This window comes from Typopeltis vanoorti, chromosome 12 (genome assembly GCF_054136105.1).
Source record: "Typopeltis vanoorti isolate ZY-2024b chromosome 12, IOZ_Tvanoo_1.0, whole genome shotgun sequence".
In the NCBI taxonomy this organism is placed as follows: Eukaryota; Metazoa; Arthropoda; class Arachnida; order Uropygi; family Thelyphonidae; genus Typopeltis; species Typopeltis vanoorti.
This window is the reverse complement of record NC_143560.1, coordinates 92,936,059-92,956,556: the sequence shown is the minus strand read 5'-3', so window position 1 is coordinate 92,956,556 and position 20,498 is coordinate 92,936,059. Positions and strand designations below refer to the sequence as shown.

The window sequence follows — 20,498 nt, the reverse complement described above, 5'->3', positions numbered from 1 at the left end:
TTAGGCCATAAAACTAACAATAAAAATATGCATGGACTTGCCTTTATAAAAATGGAAATTATTTTAATGCAATACTTGAGCTTGTCAGTTTTTGTAGATTTCAGCAATATCAAGTCTAATATGTGATGTAGCTATCCTCATTCTCTTTGTCTATATTAGTAAGTCTTTTATCTTTTAGTTTTTATATTGGTTGGTGTTGAAAACCGTAACAAAATTTGCAGTGCCTTGTGGAGAGAGAGCTGGGTATTCGTCTTGGACAAAAATCCAAAATTCCTAGAGTTATTTCAGAGAATTTCATTTTTAGAGTACGATCTGTTGACAAGATAACTAATTGTTGTTCTTCTTCTTGTAATGAAAATTCACAACTCGATGCATTAACTGTGCCAAATGGATTTTGTATCCAGTCATAATTGTGTATATTTAAGGAAGGAAAGTAACTTGAAATCTTTTCTTCCAATATTGTTAAATGTTCTGTTATAATGGAAATAATTCCCTCAACATTTTTATTATGGAGAGAAGGAAACATATCTACTGTATTTTTTTCTGATATGCGGTTGTCCCAAAGAGATACTTTATTCTGAAAAGCTGATAATTTGTCAGTGGATGTCAAAATATTTTAATTTTTCCCTTGGATATGTGTATTAATGCTATTTAAGTAATTAAAAATATCAGCTAAATATGCCATTTTAGCACACTAAATATCATTTTGAAGACATTTTACAAAAGCATCTGTACCTTCATTTTGAAAAAAAAGGCCAATAATTCATTCTTAAGTTCTAAAATTCAGAATAGCACTTTACCCCTGGATAACCATATTATTTCAGTGTGTAAAAGCAAAGATTCATACTTGGCTTCCATAGATATGCAAAGTTTTTTAAAAAGGCATGCTTTTAAAGGTCTTGACTTGATGTTATTTACCATATTTACAACTTGGTCTAGTACAGGTTTTAATATTGCATAGAGAAACTAGGGATTCTCTATGCAAAAAACAGAGTGTAGACATAATATTTGGGTTTATTTTCTTTGCATGGACTTGCAAAGAAAATAAACCCAAATATTATGTCTACACTCTGTTAAAGGTTAACAAATCCTTTAATGGAGCACCATCTGTACAAATTCCTACACACAGCTCCCATGAAATTTAAAAATTTATTTAAAAATAAATATTCATACGTAATAGAAAATATTATATACATATTTTTGCTTTTCATGCTATAACCTGACTTTTGGGACCATTGTTGTTCAATTTGTATGTTAATGATATTGGGTCGGGTTTAACTAGTGATATCCAGCTGTTTGCGGATGATGCAAAACTGGGGAGAGCAATACACAGTCAGGCTGATGTTAATGCCTTACAAGGGGACTTGAATAGATTGCATGAATGGGCAGGCAAGTTCAATGTTGCCAAGTGTAAGGTTTTGAGATTTGGTAAGCAACGGTGGGATGCAAAGTATATACTTGGTGGGGAAACTTTAACAGAAGTAGAGGAGATGAGAGATCTAGGACCTGAAATTCAGGGGCCACATTGCACAAGTTGTGAAGACATCACATTGAATAATGGCAATGATGTGGAGAACCCCGACATGCATAAATAGAGAGGTTATGATTCCATTGTATAAGGCCTTGATCAGGCCTCATATGGATTATTGTGCACAGATTTGGTAGTCAGGTTTTCCTGGTTATGAGGATATGTTGGAAAGGATATAGGGAATATTCACAAAGGTAGTAAGTGGTCTTTGGAATGTGGAGGATGAGGACAGATTGAGAGAATGTAAGTTGCAGAGCCTCGTGAATAGGAGGAAGAGGGGAGATGATATCACTGAGACATAAAAGCTGGTCAGGGGTTGTTATCAGGTAGACATGGAAGAGATTTTTCATAGAATAGGAGTAGAACAAGAGGCCATTGCTGGAAACTGTATAAGGAGGGTGGTTGGTGAGGGGAATGCAATGTCTGAGCGTGTTGTGGATGTGGACACTGAATCAGTTTAATATGTGGTTGGATGAGCATTGCATGCAATAGTGAATACCTCTCCATGATGAGTCTCTGACTATGGAGGTCAAATGTTGATAATAATATACGTATTAATGTAATTGAAAAACTGAAATTTGAAATCTGGATGAACAGCAAAATTTCAGTAAATGTAATGGATGTAGCCAGTTCATCCAAATCTCAATGACACCCCTTTATGTGTGTGTGTGTGTGTGTCTGTGTTTATATACACACACAAAATTTTACTCATCTACTCACCAAAGTTCTCCATGTTCATCCTCCTGTTTCTCACCATCCTTCCCCATAATGATATACGCTTTACCTTTTATAAGGCTTGCAGTGCCACATGTTTCTCGTGACATTAATGTTCTAGTTTGATCAACTAAGTCATGTTCAACACCTATAGGAAAATTTAATAAACATTATCATATTTCAAATATTAATAAGGACATGCATAAAAGAAGTGCCTATTTTTTTAATAATGAGAATATATATTAAAATAAATGTAAATTTTGAAATGTTTTTAATATCATGCTAGAGTACAGTTTGCAACTACATTACTTTGTTAAACAACAAAGACATTGCTTTTCCAAACATCCTTGATACAGAAAATGACTATAAATTAAACATCATAGCTATGAGTCTCAAATGTTTAGGTATGCTACTGGTATAAGATGATAGTAATTGCATAACTAGACATTTGATATACAGAAGAAACTTATTTTTGGTGTTCCATTTTTCATTTTGCAATAATCCATAATGTATTAAGATCACTTTGTCTGTCTGTCCATTTCTATATAACATCAAACTTTCAGAACATGTTTTGGAGATCTTTACTACAATTTATGAAACCATTTCAATTTTGATTACTAAAGAAAGTCATACGATATGTAATTTTACATTTTCATTTTGAAAATGTAAAATTACATAGAAAAAGTGGATATTGAAGATCTAACATTATTTCAAAGTTGAATGTTTGTAGAAACTAATGAAAGTTTCATAAAATTTGACCTGAGATCTTATGAGAATATAATCCTTGGCATTGGAGTTACCTTAGCTTCATTTCAGTGATGCAACATTACATAGGAAAAGTGGATATTAAACATCCAACATTATTTCAAAGCCAAACAGTTTCTAGAAACATTCGACTGAAATAATGTTAATCTTTAACATCCACTTCAATTTTGTTTTATATCAGGCCACATTTAGCAACTAAATTATGCAAAATGATTATATCAAAATAACTTTGAAGATGTTTCGTGTACATCTGAAAGCATCAATGGGAAGGAAATTTTCTGTTTAGATCTGTATTCTAAAATTGCACTCTTTTAACAATATCCTTAGATAATTTCTGCACTTGTTGTTTATTATTTTAACGGTATAATAGAACACAGAAACTAAGTAAATAATTGATTTATTAACTTGATGCTGATATTTCGCTGGTATTATAACCAGCATATTATAATCAGGACTCTAGTCTTTGTGTTGCTGCTACAATTTTGTTAATGTACACCATGTGGTTTTAGTCTCGCGTATTGTGACAAACAGTGTTTTTGTGCTCTGAAGATGCTGGTTATAATACCAGCGAAATATCAGCATCAAGTTAATAAATCAATTATTTACTTAGTTTCTGTGTTCTATTATACTGTTAAAATAATAAACAACATGTTCGACGAACACATAAGTCTGTCCACAAATTTCTGCACTTGTTCTTAATTTTGTCTGTTCAGAGAAAACAATTACACTAACCCTTAAGTTACTATCATTTAGGTAAAATCCATATCTTCCTCTTACTCTAAGTTCTACAGCCATTAAATTTGATTAACAGTTTTTTGTTATAACTAAAAGTAGCATAATGATTAGGCTGGGTCCTACCAAATTCTTCTACATTTTATCTAAATAGTCAAAGCTGGGATTCTTAATTCTACAGTTAAAATTTTCTGTTTAATGTTTAAAGCATGTGATTTAGTTTTAAGCATTCAAAAAATATTCAGCTTCCTTCAGTGGTGCCACTTACATTTACAATAAAACTATTCTGAGAAGCTGGATTTCAGCAGTCACTCACTGAAAGCATTACATTACTATTTTTGCATGCACAACAACATAACTGTTCTACGGAAGTAATATTGTTACTGTGCATGGTAGAGTGAGTTTAAAAAGAATATGTACATCTCTGTTCAGCAAATGAACAATTTAGAGCATGGAGTGAATCTGACTGCTCACAACATCAAACTAAAAACTCTTAATTCTCTAAAAGTGCACCATTTTACTATTATAAATGAGGATGATTGGGTAGATGGTAAGCTGCCATCAGCATGGTACAATAAGATAAGTAATATTCTTCTTTCAAAGTAGGGATGGGACTCATAGGCTTCTGCAATTCATGTACACTAATGCCAGGAGTATTAGGAACAAGAAGGAAGAGTTCTTGGCCTTGGTTTGCACTTCCAGGTGACAGGTTGTTGGTATTAGTGAAACATGGCTGACAGAATATGATAAAGCTAGTGGGATTGAATGCGACGGGTATAGCGTATTCAGGAGTGACAGGGTGAATAAAAAAGGGGGTAGGAGTGTTATTGATGATAGCTGATGAGTTGCAGCCAAGGAGTATAGAAGTTGAACTGCAGAATAGAGAAAAGAGCACATTTGAGGCTGTTTGGTGTGAGATAGAATCTAGCAGAACAAAATATACAATTGGGTGCTACTATGGACCAGGTGATAGAATAGACGGTGGGAATAGTATGCATAGGCAAATAGAAGATATGAGTGGAAGGAGGGTAATTATTATGGGTGATTTCAATTATGGTAACACTGACTGGAAAGAGAAGAGGGCACATAGGAGGAAGCAATTGGATTTTATGCGGTTATTAAGGGACAACTATCTGCGGCAGCATGTAGTGGAAAATACCAGGTGGCAGAGAGTGCTTGACCTAGTAATTGCGACTGAGAATGTGGCTGTAACGAACCTGACCATGTTGCCACCAATTGGTGAGAGTGACCATAAAGTCATGACTTGGGAGGTGGCTAAAGAAGTGGAAGTTACAATTAAGACAGGGTACATGTGGAATTACCAGGCTGGTGAGTATGACAAGCTTAGGTGTGTGCTTGGCTCAGTGCCATGGCATGTAAAACTGCAAGAGCTGGATGTTGATAGTGCATGGGAGGTGGTTAAGAAGTGTTTGCAGGAGGCAATGGTTGACTGTATACCAAGAGTCTGAATAATAAATCAAGTAGGGGTTAAATGGATGAATAACACTATTAAGCTTGAGCTGCAAAAAAAGAAACAATTGTGGAGGGAATTTAAGGAGAAAGAGGACCAGCAAGCACAGGAACAGTATAAAGCTCGGGCCAGGATGGTAACAAGGGCGGTAAGAAAAACAAAAGTGGATTACGAAAGAAAATTGGCCATGCAGGCTAAAGAGAATCCCAAACAGTTTTTTCAATATGTTGCAAGTAAAAGGAAAAATGTTCATGGTAGAATGATCTTAAAAAATGCGGAGGGTAGGGAGGTAACTGAATCAGTCGATATAGTGGAATTACTCAGCGAGCACTTTGCAAGAGTATATCATCCAGGTGGTGACATTGCAGGAATGGAAGAACCAACAGCTTATACTGGAATTGGGATGAGTGAAGTAGAGGTACTAGTCTATTACAGAACCTCAATGTCAATACATCTGTGGGATTGGATGGTATACCAGCTCGTGTCGTACGTTAAGCGGCTAAAGAATTGTCAGTGCCCTTGACCATTTTGTTTAATTTGAGCCTCAGATCTGGGTCAGTCCCAAGGGGGTGGAAAGAGGGGAAAATAGTTCCGCTGCATAAAGGTGGTTCCAAGACTGCTGTTGAAAATTACCGGCCAATCAGCATAACAGGAATCATTATCAAAGTCTTGGAGAAAATAGTCAAGAGGAAAATATAAGATTGGATAGAAGAAAATGGGATACTGTATCGGTGACAGCATGGTTTTTGTGAAGGGTAGGTCATGCCTCAGTAACTTGCTCACGTATTATAACACAGGGATGGCTGAACTGGAATGGTAATGGGTTTACAGTGATTCTACTGGACCTTGCTAAGGCCTTTAACAGGATACCACATGGAATTCTGATCAGTAAATTGCAGCATATGGGGATGGATATAGGGTTGGTGAGATGGATAGGAGGGTGGTTTATTCAGGAGTAGAGTTCACAAGACGGCCTGTGACTAGTGGTGTGCCACAAGGATCTGTTCTTGGACCACTGCTGTTTAATTTGTTCATTAATGATATAGGAAAAGATCTGAAAGGAACAGTTCATTTGTTTGCAGATGATGCAAAGGTGGGTAGGGCAATAGTGAATGAAGATGATGTCAAAATTTTGCAAGAAGATTTGGATAGATTGGAGGTCTGGGCTAAGGAGAATGGATGTCAATTTAATGTGGCAAAATGTAAGGTTATAAATTTTGGGGTGAAAAGATTAGCAGCAGTTTACCATGTTGGTGGAACTGTACTCCAGGAAATTCATGAGGCATGAGATTTAGGAGTGTTGGTGGATAAGGAGTTGAAGTTTAGGGGGCACATTGCAAAAGTGGCCAAATCTGCTCACCAAATCACTTGGTTGCTGAAGAATACATTGACAAGCAGGTTATTGTTCCTCTGTATTGAGCCTTGATAAGACCCCATCTCGACTACTGTGCCCAGATTTGGTCACCTAGGTTTTTTCTTGATAGGGAGGAGGTTGAGAGGATCCAGAGGCGAGTGACCAAGATGATAGCAGGTCTGTGGAATGAACCTTATGAGAACAGGTTGAGGATTTGTGGGTTGCAAAAATTGGTTGATAGGCAGAGGAGGGGAGATATGATTCAGACATTCAAATTACTGAAGGGTTTCTATAAAATTAATTCAGAAGATATTTTTGAGAACAGGGCTGGTTGTGGGAGGAGTAGGGGACATCCATGGAAACTGGACAAAAGTGTGGTTAGTAAAGGTGATAGAGCTGGGTTCTTTACTTTTAGAGTGATGAATGAGTGGAATGGGCTGCCAGAGTCTGTGGTGGATGCGGTGACAGTGAATGAGTTTAAGGCGAGGTATGATAGATACTGTATGAATGTCGAATAGCCATGATGAATATGATTTGGGGCCTCCCTCGATGAGTCAAATGACTCCCTGGAGTTGCCCGTAATAATAATAATTTTCTAAATTAATTAATGAAATATGTTCATTTGTAGTGTTTTAGGATTATTTGTTTAAAGTTTTTTCACTTGGTTATACTATAAATTAATGATGCCAAGAAATATATTCTTGGTTTAATCCTTTATCCAAGTGTAAGCAAACAAACGTTGTGTGTGAAATCTCTTCACGGCTACTTGTATATAGAGGCTAATGACTTCACATCAATTGCTTTAGTGTCCTATAATACAAAGCACACATACATCTTTTAGGATGTGTATAATACTATGCATTATGGGACAGGTCACTACCCAGAAATGTTAGTCTTAAGTCATATATGACTTCTGCATTATGTCAACCTTGGTATTTTTTTCTGGATCTGGCTCCCACTGACGAGACCTCAATAAAGATTGAAACTGGTCTGGATAGTGGCCCTTTCCATAATGCATAGCATTATACATATCCTAAAGGATGTGCGCTTTGCATTATGAGACACTAAAGCAATTGATGTGAAGTCATTAGCCTAGGGCTATTCTCTTCACGACAGGGCTATATACAAGTAGCCCTGTCGTGAAGAGACTTCATATGCAACCTTTGTTTGCTTACACTTGGATAAAGGATTAAACCAAGAATATAATTCCTTGGCATTTTTAATTTAATCAATTATTTATTATTGCATATTGTTCAAACTTAGTATATTTTATATAGCACCAACTGAAAAGAGAACAATGGTGACCAACACATTGTTTAGAGAACTTAACATGACAGATTTGGTGAGATGTTTATGAAATGTTTTGTACTTACTGAAGGTGTAGATGGAGGGTCAGAAGGGGAAGAGCATGTGTTTTGAGAGGTGCCAGTGAGTGTTGTAGAGAATGTTTTTTTTTTTTTTTTTTTTAAAATAGAAACCCATCCATCTGGTCAATCTATAATACCATCGATGAACAGGAAGGAACTTGTTCACATTTACCTTAAAAAGCTGTGGATTGTATTCTTTGGGAAACACAGCATGAGGAAGTGTTGATTAGATGTTGTGTGTGTTTGTTTGAATGAATTTGACAGAGAATGGGGTATTATTGATGCTAAATCTGTTGAACAGTTGCTGTAGAAGTATAAAGAGTGGAAAGTGCCTATGTGTACGTTAGTGAAGTGTATTAGTGAGAGAGGGGGTCATTAATCAGCTTTAGTGTCCTTTTCTGTACAGAGTCCAGCATCTTAGGGGAACCACCCCCAGATGTCAGAGCATTATTCAATGGGCAGAAGGATTTGTGATTTGTATGAAGTTAGCAGTAGTCTGGAGTTAAAGTAATATCTCAAGTGAAAAAGAAATTGATATTTCATCATGCATAGGGATTTGGGTGTTTTCAAAAGTAAGGCTGGAAGAGAAGGGTTCTTTTTTTGTTGAAAATAAGGCAGAGCTGAATTTTGCCAGCATTGAAATTGACAAGATTATCCAAGCCCCAGCAACGAATATTTTGGAGATTAGTGGTTAAGCTCTGTAGACTGTGGTGATTTATGTGTTGCCCTATTTGTCAAATGAAAAGGAGTAATGCAATGTGCTATCATCAGCAAAACTATGTACTGAGTTGGTAGTCTGCTGGAATGAATCATTTATATACAGTAGGAATAGGGTGAGTAAGAGAAGTCTTCTAGGATCCCTGCATTGGTTGTATACTTTAAAGAACCATCTGCCAGCACCTGAAATGAGCATCAGAGAGCTGAGAGTTCAACTTCATAAGTCAGAAAAGCATACCAAATGATGGGAGTTTACTTAACAGGCCTTTGTGTCAAGACCCAGTCAAAAGCCTTGGCGATATTAAGGGCAACTAACTGAGTAATTGGGTAAATCACCTGTTGATTGACAGTGCTGGAATACATACTGGCAGTCATTTATTAGTCGAAAGCATTCAAGATAATAGCGTTGAATGTTAATAGTTTTTTCCATTACTTTGGAAAAAAACTGGAGTAAGAGAAATTGGATGGTAGTTTGAACATATAGATTTGTCACCTTTTTTGAGGGACAATTGAATGTGAGCTAATTTCTAGACTGCAGAGTATACCAGTAAAATAAGAGAGTTGTAAAAAAGGTGACACAATATGGAGTCACAACTCTGGAGCACAAATGTTTAGGACAGCTGGAGGAATGCCATCATGCCCAGGAGACCTTTTGGTATCCAGTTTGAGCAAAATGTTTCTGATCTCTTTCTGAAAAAATGATACACTGAGCATTGAGTGTTTGGTATGGATGGGAGACATTTACCATAATCAACCATTTACATAATTCATAATGTAAATATGAATGCAATTGTGGGAATGAATAAGGCAAACAAAATATGAAAGACAATGTAATAGCGAGAGGAAGATGAGGTGGATATAATAAGAAAAACAGCGTGCTTGAGTTGAAAGGAGAAACATCTGGTGAGGTGAGTGGTACAGAGGAGATGAGAAAAGAGAATATGAAATAGCAAGAGAGGGGAATAAGAAGAGAGAGTACTATATGCTGATTCTATGATTAAGGAGTATAAACAAAAATTACATTTTCCTGTTGCAAACACTAAGGATGTTAATGATGCACTTCCATCCCTTTTATTCAGATAGTACCACTAGTATAACACCCAAAGATAAAGCTGACCTTCTGGCATCAGTGATTAAACTAAATTTATTATAGTCTAACCAAGTGAAAAATAAACTTTAAAACATCTTTCTCTAAATCCAGATAATTTAATAATAAGGTGGAACACCTTTTGGCAACTCCTATAGGTAAGGATGACTTCTCCCATTGCTTCTGCCTTAGTATCTCCACTCTGGGCCTGGCTCCCACTGACAAGACCTCAATAAAAGTCGAAACCGTTATGGGTAGTGGCCCTTCCCTTAATGAATAGAAGTATACATGTCTGCAAGGAGATGTGCTGTACATTATGGGAGATACTGAGACAGGGAGTTGAGAGCTTGATCTACCTTTGCTGCGAGTTTCCCGGTGTTGTACTACCTTACCTCAGTCCTGAAGATATTTTCAGGCGCAAACTTTGTTTGCTCACACTTGGATAAAGGATTAAACTAAATTTATTATTTTTCTCCAACTCTTTCTAGATAATCAAAACAAATCACCTCATACCATCTCTCTCTTATGGTTTCCTGGCAAAAAGACATCAGAATACTTAAACAGCTAGGAGATTAAAAAGTTTAGTCCAATGGTAATTATCTCAATGCAAAAAAGCAAGCAATATCCAACCTATTCAAGAAAATAGGTAATAAACTGCTACCCAACAATTAACTAATTGCCATCACCTCAATCCTCTCCAAAATCATGGAGAAAGTCAGCAGTCAACTTCTTTACTACCTTGAGGCGCTTACCAGTCAATCAGTAACAACCAGTATGGATTCTGCCAGTCTAGATCCACAGCTGATCTCTAGTCTATTTTGCCCGCCAATGGAATATCCCATGAAAAGGTTTGGTGATGTTCTATCACCAGGGGATCATCTGCAACAACTGGTCATTGCTGATGATCTTGAAGAACAAGGGATAATTCCTAGAAATTGAATAACAAGTATGTAAAGTTTTTTTTTGCTTAGTGAGTGAATGGAATTGTTTGCCTATAGGAGTGGTGAATGCATACTGTCTGTAAATGAGTTTTAGGCAATGTGAGTTATAAGACTAGACCGAGGTTCCTGATTAATGATAATAAAACTTAAAAAGTGATTATATCCATCATTTAATATTATTTTGCTAAGGTTATAGAAAAAGCAGTTCGAATTACAATTCAAGAATGTATAGAAATGACTCTGTATATTAGGTAGCATGGATTTGTTAAGTAGAAAGTTTTATTTTCATAATATTGGTCATATTTGATATTCAAATTTTCTTAAATTATGCTAAATGAAAATAAACTGTATGGTGTAGCTTCATTTTATGAGAATGATGCATTCCTGAAGACCTCACATAATTCAAGAGTAGTTATTTTCACAAGAAAAAATGCAAAATTATGGAGAATGAATTTACAACTGTAGCATATTTTTGTTTTTGGCATGAATTTTTTAACGTCATTTTCACTTTTATTACATTAATTACATTATGATATCATAATCAAAAATACTTTATGCCAGTTACCGAATGGTAGCTTGGCTTAAGTGCACAATATGCCAGGTGTTGATCTTGCAGCCATGTCGAAAGCATAGCTTTCATTATTAGTGATGTCAAGCTATATGATATTTTTGAACTAAAGGTATAACTGCTTTAATGCTACTTTTTTTCACTGCATTACCTCTAATATTTTGTAGAGAGAGATTTCTAAATTAACAGCATGGTATATCATGGTGGTTGTGTAGCCTTCCACATAGATGTTTTATCACATCTCATTTCTGTTCCAACATTATTGATTTGAGAGTGGTTTTCATCACTAACAAAACAACTTAATGGACACTTCAATGACATGATATGATGATCAGCCTGTCTTTTCTACCCACTACAGGGTGAAGGCCTCTCTCTATTATTGTGGGAGAGAGAGAGGCCTTCTTAAGGGTCAAAGCTGTATAACTGAGAGGAGACCTCCACATTGCCTTTAAAGGAATGCGGAGAACCGACCAGGGCTTCTGACCTAATGTCCAATCCTCACCCTCTCATGGTGCACCCTGTTGGGTATCTACTTGGATACTGAACGAACAAGGATGGGTTGGCAATTTGGGATTTAGCCGACCAAATTGTATTCTTATTGGTTAAACCAAAATAAAAAATGATGGTACAACATGACAAAATTTCATGCCGGCTGGGGCATCGCCCGGTTAAACAAGGCCACTATTGTTTCACCAGGGAACCAGGGCAAACAGCAAAAAGTCAGCTACTGGAACAAATCTGAAAGCACATCCCAACTCAATATCACCAGAGTTAACGATCGGTATAATCAACATAAGAAGCCTGAATGGCAAAGAAATGAAGCTAGCTGAGGACTTAGATAAATACCAGATCGACATAATAGGAGTGACTGAAACAAAAGAGACAAAAACTGGTGAGATCTTTCTGAGCAATAAATACAAAATGTTATATTCAGGCAATGACAATCAAGGAAAAGAAGGAGTAGCCATAGTATTCAACACAAAATACAAGGCTAATCTTCTTGAATGGCAGTCAGTCTCAAGTAGAGTAATGTGGGCAAATATGAGAATGGGGAACTGGACAATGAGACTTATTTGTGCCTATGGTCCCACAGAAGGTTCTACTAAGGTAGAAGGAGGAATTTTTTTGAGGCTTTAGAAAAAGCAACTGACACAATGAAAAAGGAAAAGTTGATCCTTGTTGGGGATCTAAATAGCAGAGTAGAAAATGACTGTGAGACATACAAAAATATTTTAGGAAAATTTGGAGAAAAGAGCAAAGCTAATAATAATGGCAAATATCTGTTCAATTTCTGCTCAGAACATGGACTGGTTATTACTAACACCATGTTCCAACATAAAAATGTGCACAAATTCACATGGAGAGAAGAGGCTAGGAATAAGAAAAGTCTCATTGACTATGTTATTGTTGATAGTGATGTTTTCTCCCTGGTGCAGGACACCAGCATGTACAGAGGATTTGAAATTGGAAGTGATCACTATTTAGTCTTGAGCAGGATAAAATTGAATTTCATATTGAAAAGAGTAACGTGTAAGAAAGTTTTAAAGCGAATAAAAGTTGAGAAGTTCTCATATGTGAACTGCAGACTGAAATACACAAAGCTTATTGAAGAAAAAATGAAAGAGTTTGAGAACAGGAATCAAACCTTGGAGATTCAGTGGCAAACTCTTAAGAAAACATTGATTGATTCTGCCAGAGAGGCATGTGGTGAGGTTGTCTGCAAGGATAAAAAAATCAGAACTCACTGGTGGAAATAGGAAGTTCAAGAGGCAGTGAAGGAAAAGAAGAAAGCATATCAAAAGTTCCTGTCAAATAAGTCAGCTTGTGCTCTTAGAGAATATAGAGACAAATGCAAGAATGCTAAACACTGTGTAAAACTAGCTAAACAAAATTCATGGGAGAACCTTGGCAAGAATATAGAAAATAAATATCAAGAAGGTGGCAAAATATTCTGGAGATTGTTGAAGAAGCCTAGAAATGGAGGAAAGGGTGCTGTAAAAGGAGTTAGAGATGATAAAGGTGACATGAAAACAGGAGAAAAAAGATATCCTTGAAGTATGGAGTAATTACTTTGAAAAATTGCTAAATGAAACGAGCAGTGATGACAGCACAGTGGTAAAAAACACTGACCAGGCATGCAGTCAGGAATACATATCCATACTTGAAATAGAAAAAGCCTTCAAAGGCTTGATGGCTTGAAGTATGGTATACTTCAATAACTGAATGTGAGAATTACAGATGAATTTCTCTACTGAGTGTTCCTGGCAAGATCTATGCAAGTATACTTGAGAAACGGTTAAAAGCTTGGTGAAGAACAAGCTGGATTCAGGGCAAATAGAGGTTGTCAGGATCAGATCTTCACTTTACGACAAATAGTCGAGAAAGCATGGGAATATAACAAAGATCTGTATTTAAGTTTTGTCTATCTGGAAAAGGCATATGACAAGGTGCCAAGAGAGAAGCTATTCAATACGCTGCAGTTATATGGTGTCAATGGGGCATTATATCAAGCAATACTTAGTCTTTATTTGAGTTGCAAGTCAGTAGTTAGAATTGAAGGAAGTACAGGAAGGTGGTTTAATGTTAAATCTGGTGTGAGGCAAGGATGTACATTATCCCCCCTGTTATTCATTATCTATATGGATCACATTATGAAGGAAAGTGGTATTAAACATGATATCAAAATTGGAGACGTTAATGTCAGCTCTTTACTTTATGCGGATGATGTTATACTTCTAAATATATCCGCTACAAGTCTGCAAGATTCTCTGACTAAATTTAATAGCTGTTGTAATAGATATGGTATGAAGGTCAGCAATGAAAATAGGCAGAATCATTGAAAATGTCAACTGTGTTGTGAATGGAGAACCTGTGGAACAAGTAAAACATTTCAGCTACTTAGGCACGATTTTTACTGAAGATGGTAAATTAAATATAGAAATCGACGACAGAATCAGCAAAGCTGGTATGGTGGGAAGTCAATTGAATAAATTCATATGGAATAAGAGAGAAATTAGTAGGAACACCAAATTAGCTGTATACAAGACAGTGTTCAAACCAGTTTTAACTTATGGATCTGAGAGCTGGGTCAGAAGTAAAACACTTGACCAAAGACTAGAGACCGCAGCTATGATAGTTCTGAGAAAGATTATAGATGTGAACAGATGGCATCAATGGCAATATCATATTAAAAACGAGGATATTAGGAAAGAACTTGACATTGTCAGCATCCAGGAATGCGTTAGCAGAGCTAATCTCAGGTAGTATGGTCACTTAAACAGAATGGGCGAGGAAAGATTAGCAAAACAAGTGTTCTCTGCCAGGTTGGCAGCAAAACAACCCAGAGGAAGACTAAGATATAGGTGGATTGATACGGTACAAAGTGCCTTAGACAATAGAAACATAAGATCTGATAATGTTGGAGTCTTGACAAGTAACTGATTTGGAGGAAAATTGTAGATAGGAAGTTAGTAATAATGTAGTTTTTTTCATGTAGTACTATCATATCCTGTACACCCCTTGAGGGTACATGGCAAGAATTTGATGGTGATGATGATGATTTAATGACATGATATGATGATCAGCCTGTCTTTTCTACCCACTACAGGGTGAAGGCCTCTCTCTCTCTCCTATTGTGGGAGGGTTGGGTCTACTACTATGGTGACCCAGTCCATCTTAGGATAGTGTGTATACGTTGATGAATAAATGTACAAAGGTGAGAGACAATCACAAACATCCATGCCGTTGGGGGGGGAACAGATACACTAACCACTCGGCCATCCAGACCAACTATGAGATATAAAAAAGATTTTAAATTATAATAATAGCGGCTGTTAAAACAATACAATAATCAACAAAATCTCTCACAGAATGCACAAACTTGTATACAACAGCATAGCACACATGTACTGACATTTCTGTGTACAAGTTAAGTAGTGCCACCTTGTGATAACAGCATAAACAGACTGCGCCCACTAGTTTTCAAGTACATACTTGATTGTTGCTGATTTTATTTTATTTTTTTTTTCAGGATTTTTATTACAAATTCAAGTTGAGACCTGAATTTTTTTTTATATTGCACTATTTCAAATTTGCATAAAATGCAACCATATTGTATATATTCAGTATACTAATTAAATATCAAAATAGATAAGAATATTACAATACAAACCATCTTTCAAAACTTTCATAATGAAGAAATCAATGAACAAAAATCCATTCTTCTTGTATTTTCTTTCAACTTTTCCTTTCCACACTGTAGGAATAAAAATTATAGAATTATTATGGGCAAGAAAAGGGAAAAAAAGTATATTTTCTTTCAACATTTCCTTTCCATACTGTAGGAATAAAAATTATCATTCTTGGAATATTTTATGGAACTAATTAATACTGATAAAACCAACATTGTATTACATGTAGTTATTTACTGATTCATCAACAGCATTTAGTGTGCACATTTGTATATATAACCTCATATATATATATATATATAAAATCATGAGTGGACAGCTGCACTAATGATTCATTAACTATCTACAGAAAGCATAATAGATTTGCTTGCAAAAAGTGCCAGACAGTATGGTTTGAAAACATATCATACTTAATTCTAGAATTCCTGGACTTTTATCTACCACTGGTACTATTATTATTATTATTATTATTCAGGCCTCCAAGGAGTCAAAAGACTCTCCGGGGGAGGTCCCCCCCTGAGAAACACAAAGTCTATCATACCACTCTTTAAACTCACTGACCGTTCTCGCTCCCACCACAGCTCAACCACCCTCCACACAAAGAAACCACTCCTTACCCTCTTGCTCACAGTTTCCTTTCGTAACTTCCAGGGATGGCCTCTTGTCATCACTCCTTCCCGCTGTTCAACCAAGCGAAAGAACTCTCCAGTGTCAACCCTGTAACCACCTCTCAACAGTTTAAAAGTCTCAATGATATCACCTCTCCTTCTATCCACCAAACTCTGCAGTCCACATTCTCTCAGCCGATCCTCATAACTATCCTTGTACAGTCCTGAAACCATCTTTGTCATCCGTCTTTGTATCCTTTCCACAGTTAATTTATCCCCTTCAAATCCTGGGGACCAAATCTGAGAACAATAGTCCAAGTGTGGTCTGATCAGAGACTTATACAACGGAATGATAACCCTCTTATCTCTGCAGGTCAGTGTCCTTCTCATAATTGCAGCAATCCTCTGTGTTACCTTCATCACCTTTGCAATATGTCCCCTAAACTTCAGGTTTCTATCAATCATCAACCCCAGATCTCTTGTCTCCCCTACTTCCTCCAGTATAACTCCTCCCATAGAGGAGTTATACTGGAGTATTATATCTGGCTCTTATTACCTTAGAACTTGTCCACCCCCTGGTATAGTTACATTACCATTAGGTGCATTTTGCAAAATGCACAAGATTATTATTATTATACAGTATAACTCCTACCATAGAGTATGCAGCATCCCATCGATGTTTCGCAAACCTTACATTTTGCTGCATTAAACTGATACCCCCCATTCATTTGCCCATCTATCTAGCTTATTTAAATCCTCTTGCAGGGCTACCACATCTGCACTATTACTAATAATCCTTCCCAGCTTCGCATCATCCACAAACAACGGAATATCCCTTGCAATCCACTGGCAATGTCATCGATATAAAGGTTAAACAATATAGGTCCTAGTACTGAGCCCTGTGGGACGACACTTGTAACCTTCTGCCTCCTGGAAACTGCTCCACCATACACAACTCTCTGATACCTATCAGACAGCCAATCCTGAATCCAGTTGACCAATCTGACATCCAGACCCATGTGCTGCAACTTAAATATCAGCTTATCATGTGGCACCCTGTCAAATGCCTTTGCCAAATCTAAGAAAATTGCAGTATATGCCTTTCCCTCATCTAATATTCTTGTAACTTTATTATAAAAGGCTAGCATATTGCTAAAACAAGAGCATCCTTTCACAAATCCTTGTTGATTCTCACAGATAACATTACCCTCATCTGCCCAATGCTGTATACGGTCCCTCACTACTTTCTCCAAGATCTTAACAACTACTGATGACACACAGACTGGCCTATAATTAGACACTTCCAGTCTGTTACCACCCTTATGCAATGGCACTATCTTACCTTCCTTCCATTCCCTGGGCACCTTTGCCAAAGCCAGACTTTCATTGAAAAGCCATGTTAAAGGCACTGTCAGTTCCCTAGCACATTCTCTCAAAACTCGTGGTGAAATACCATCCAGTCCCACAACTTTACTGACATCCAGAGTACTCAGTATTTGAAACACACTCTCCTCCTGTACCTCTAAACCTCGAACCTGCCCTATCCCTCTAGGATTAAAACCGACTCCTCCGGGATGAAATACTCCAATAAAATGTTCATTGAAGAATTCCACTATGTCCTCTGCATCAGTCACTCTATTCCCATTTTTATCCCACAATATCATTCTTCCACAGTCATTTCTCCTCCTACTGGCCACATAGCTAAAAAAATTCCCTAGGATTTTTTCTATTTACTAAAAATTTTAGTAATAGTAAACTAAAGTTTTTATTCAAACACGGTAGTTGTCTCCATAATTTCCAAAAATGCATTCGGATCACCGTGCAAGCCTAAAAGAAAGGGTCCCTAGGATTTTCTTTGGATCTTAGGGCCAATCTCCTCTCATATTCCAGTTTCGCTTTCCTTACCACACTAGTCACTCTTCTGGCCTGTGTCTTATATTCCTCATGCATCTCTTCACCTGTCTCCTTATATCTCTTCCATAGCTGCTTTTTCGCATGCAATTCCTGTTTAATATTGTTTGTCATCCACTTTACTCCAAATTGTGTCCTCTTTTTCACTCATGGTATACAACTTACCATTGCTGATAACAAATATTCTTTCACAATTTCCCACGCACTAGTGATATCCCAGCCTTCCAATTCCTCCCTCCATGAAACTTCCCGAAGTTGACGTCTAAGACTATTATAATCACCTGCCTTATAATTCCACATAAGTTCCCGTCTCTTTGATACTCCTGCATGTCTATTCATTTTCCAAGTCAACACCATATGGTCACTCTCTCCAACTGGTGGGAGAGATGTCAATTCAGTTATTATCAACTCTTCTGATGCTATAACCAAATCCAAAACTTTTGAACCTCTTGTTCCCTCTGTTACATGTTGCCTAAGACATTTGTCCCTCAAGAATTCTAGAAATTCCATTCCCCTATTGCTACATGCATCTTCCTCTCTCCAATTTATACTACTGAAGTTAAAATCTCCCATAACAATCATTCTTCTTGCACTTGCCAAACTAAGCTGTCTAAACATCTCCTGGGTCTGTAGCAACACCCCACTAAATATCCTGTCTTGCCTACCTCTACCTCACACCATACGCTCTCAAAATCATTTGTCTCACTTCCTTCCAAATTCTCCACTCTTAGAGGACATAGGTCATCACTTATCATAAGCAGTACCCCACCACCACACTTTCCCCTCCTATCCTGATGAAAAATGCTATACCCAGCAACTTCTATTCCTGTTGTTATATCCCCTTCTGTCAACCACGTCTCAGTGATCGCAATAATTTTTGGCCAGGCTGATGCTATCTGCGCCACCAATTCCTCTCCCTTATTCCGGATACTCCTGGCATTAGTATAAAGCATATAAATGCCATTGTTTCTATACCCAGCATTATCCCTTCTAGACTCCACTGGGCTCAGTGTTACCTGACATTGTCTCCCTTCTCCCAAATATCCATTCCCACAAGAGGCCACCCCTGCTATCATCCTCCCTGGGACACACTGACTCGTTCAGAACAGCAATCTCTCCAGATGCCTACGTCCTTCCTCATTCAAATGTAAACGGTCTCTCGCATACAATTCCTCTCTTTCCTCAAACGCACTCCAAGCATCCACATATACCAGTCCTCTCTTGTCACACATTCTCGCTATTATGCCATTCTGTAATATGATATAGTTCAGTGATGGTAAACCTATGACAGGCGTGTCAGCACTGACACACTTGAAGGTTTCAGGTGACACACCTTGGATGTTGAAAAATATTGGTATTCTGATGAAGAAAACTGCGATAAATCGTGTAAGATCGCTCTCTCAGTTAATGCGAAGGTAGGTTTGTTCATTGAAAGAACTTTCTACCAGTAGTCAGCAACAGAAAAGTCATTAAATGTAATGTAAGTTTGTAAATTCAGTTTATTAAATTAATTGTATAATATGAATTCATAAATTTTATATTATTATTATTTGACACCTCTAGGGAGTCCAAAGACTCGTCGAGGGAGAGTGTGCCAACACCATCAAATGATTGTGTCCCATTCCAACTACTAACTGCACTCAAACTTACTTAACTGAGCCATTAGTAGCAGAGGCTCTACCAATCGACCAACCTTTGCCGGCATCAATGTCCTAATATGATATGTATAAGTCACCATCTATGATTATGTAGTTACATTTATAATACATGTATGCAAGTGGCACATCAACAACATCAGTATTTAAAAAAAAAAAGTTTGACACACCTGGGTAAAAAGTTTCACCATCACTGCTATAGTTAATCAACCTTTGATAGATCAGGTTGCCATAAAAGCAAAAGATAAGAATCACAATTATATGGTTTATAAGCAGGGCAGTCGCCAAATTAGATCATGCCCTGAAGCAAAAATTAAATATCACCCCTCATGGATTATAAGACAAAAATATAAGAAATTAATAATATTAATTAAATGTTTTCCCCTACAGGAATATTGCACAATAAAACTGTTTGTAAGCTATGTCCGCCTCTATCAGTATAGCTGCTAGACCAACCAGTCTTTCTTGGGTTATTGCTGTTCAAAATAATTCTTAATCAGTTTAAGCTTGGAAAAACTTCTTGCCACTAACAGGAATTGTTAGCGTAGCGACAGTGCCTACCACAATATGGCTGAATGAACGCCATTATTAAGCCACACCCTGTCGACGGTACTGCTTATAAGTCAAATAATTGATGTTTTTGATATTTTGGTATACTTTCTATCATAATAAACACTATACCAAAACATTAAAAATAAAGATATTATTTGGAAACAAAGAGCAGCAGTCCTACAGTTTGACACTCAGACATGTTGAACAGCTGATTAGCCTCTCTTCAAGGAAGCTATAAATTATATATTTAGTTTAATCCTTCATCCAAGTGTAAGTAAACAAAGTTTGCACCTGAAGTATCTTCAGGACTGGGGCAACTTGTGGCAAAGGTGGACTAA

The 20,498-nt window shown here is 36.9% G+C and overlaps 1 protein-coding gene across 1 annotated transcript in view; it reads right to left on the bottom strand.

Annotated features, from left to right (window-relative positions):
- The window catches only part of LOC150101006 (venom factor-like), a 697,967-nt gene that overhangs the window by 16,753 nt on the left and 660,716 nt on the right, over positions 1 to 20,498 (bottom strand). Inside the window, exons 40-41 of the mRNA XM_090401101.1 lie at positions 15,416 to 15,499; positions 2,249 to 2,390 (exon numbers count right to left, since the gene is read on the bottom strand). Coding sequence (XP_090257227.1) covers positions 2,249 to 2,390; positions 15,416 to 15,499 — 226 coding nt within the window. The remainder of the gene's footprint in view (positions 1 to 2,248; positions 2,391 to 15,415; positions 15,500 to 20,498) is intronic.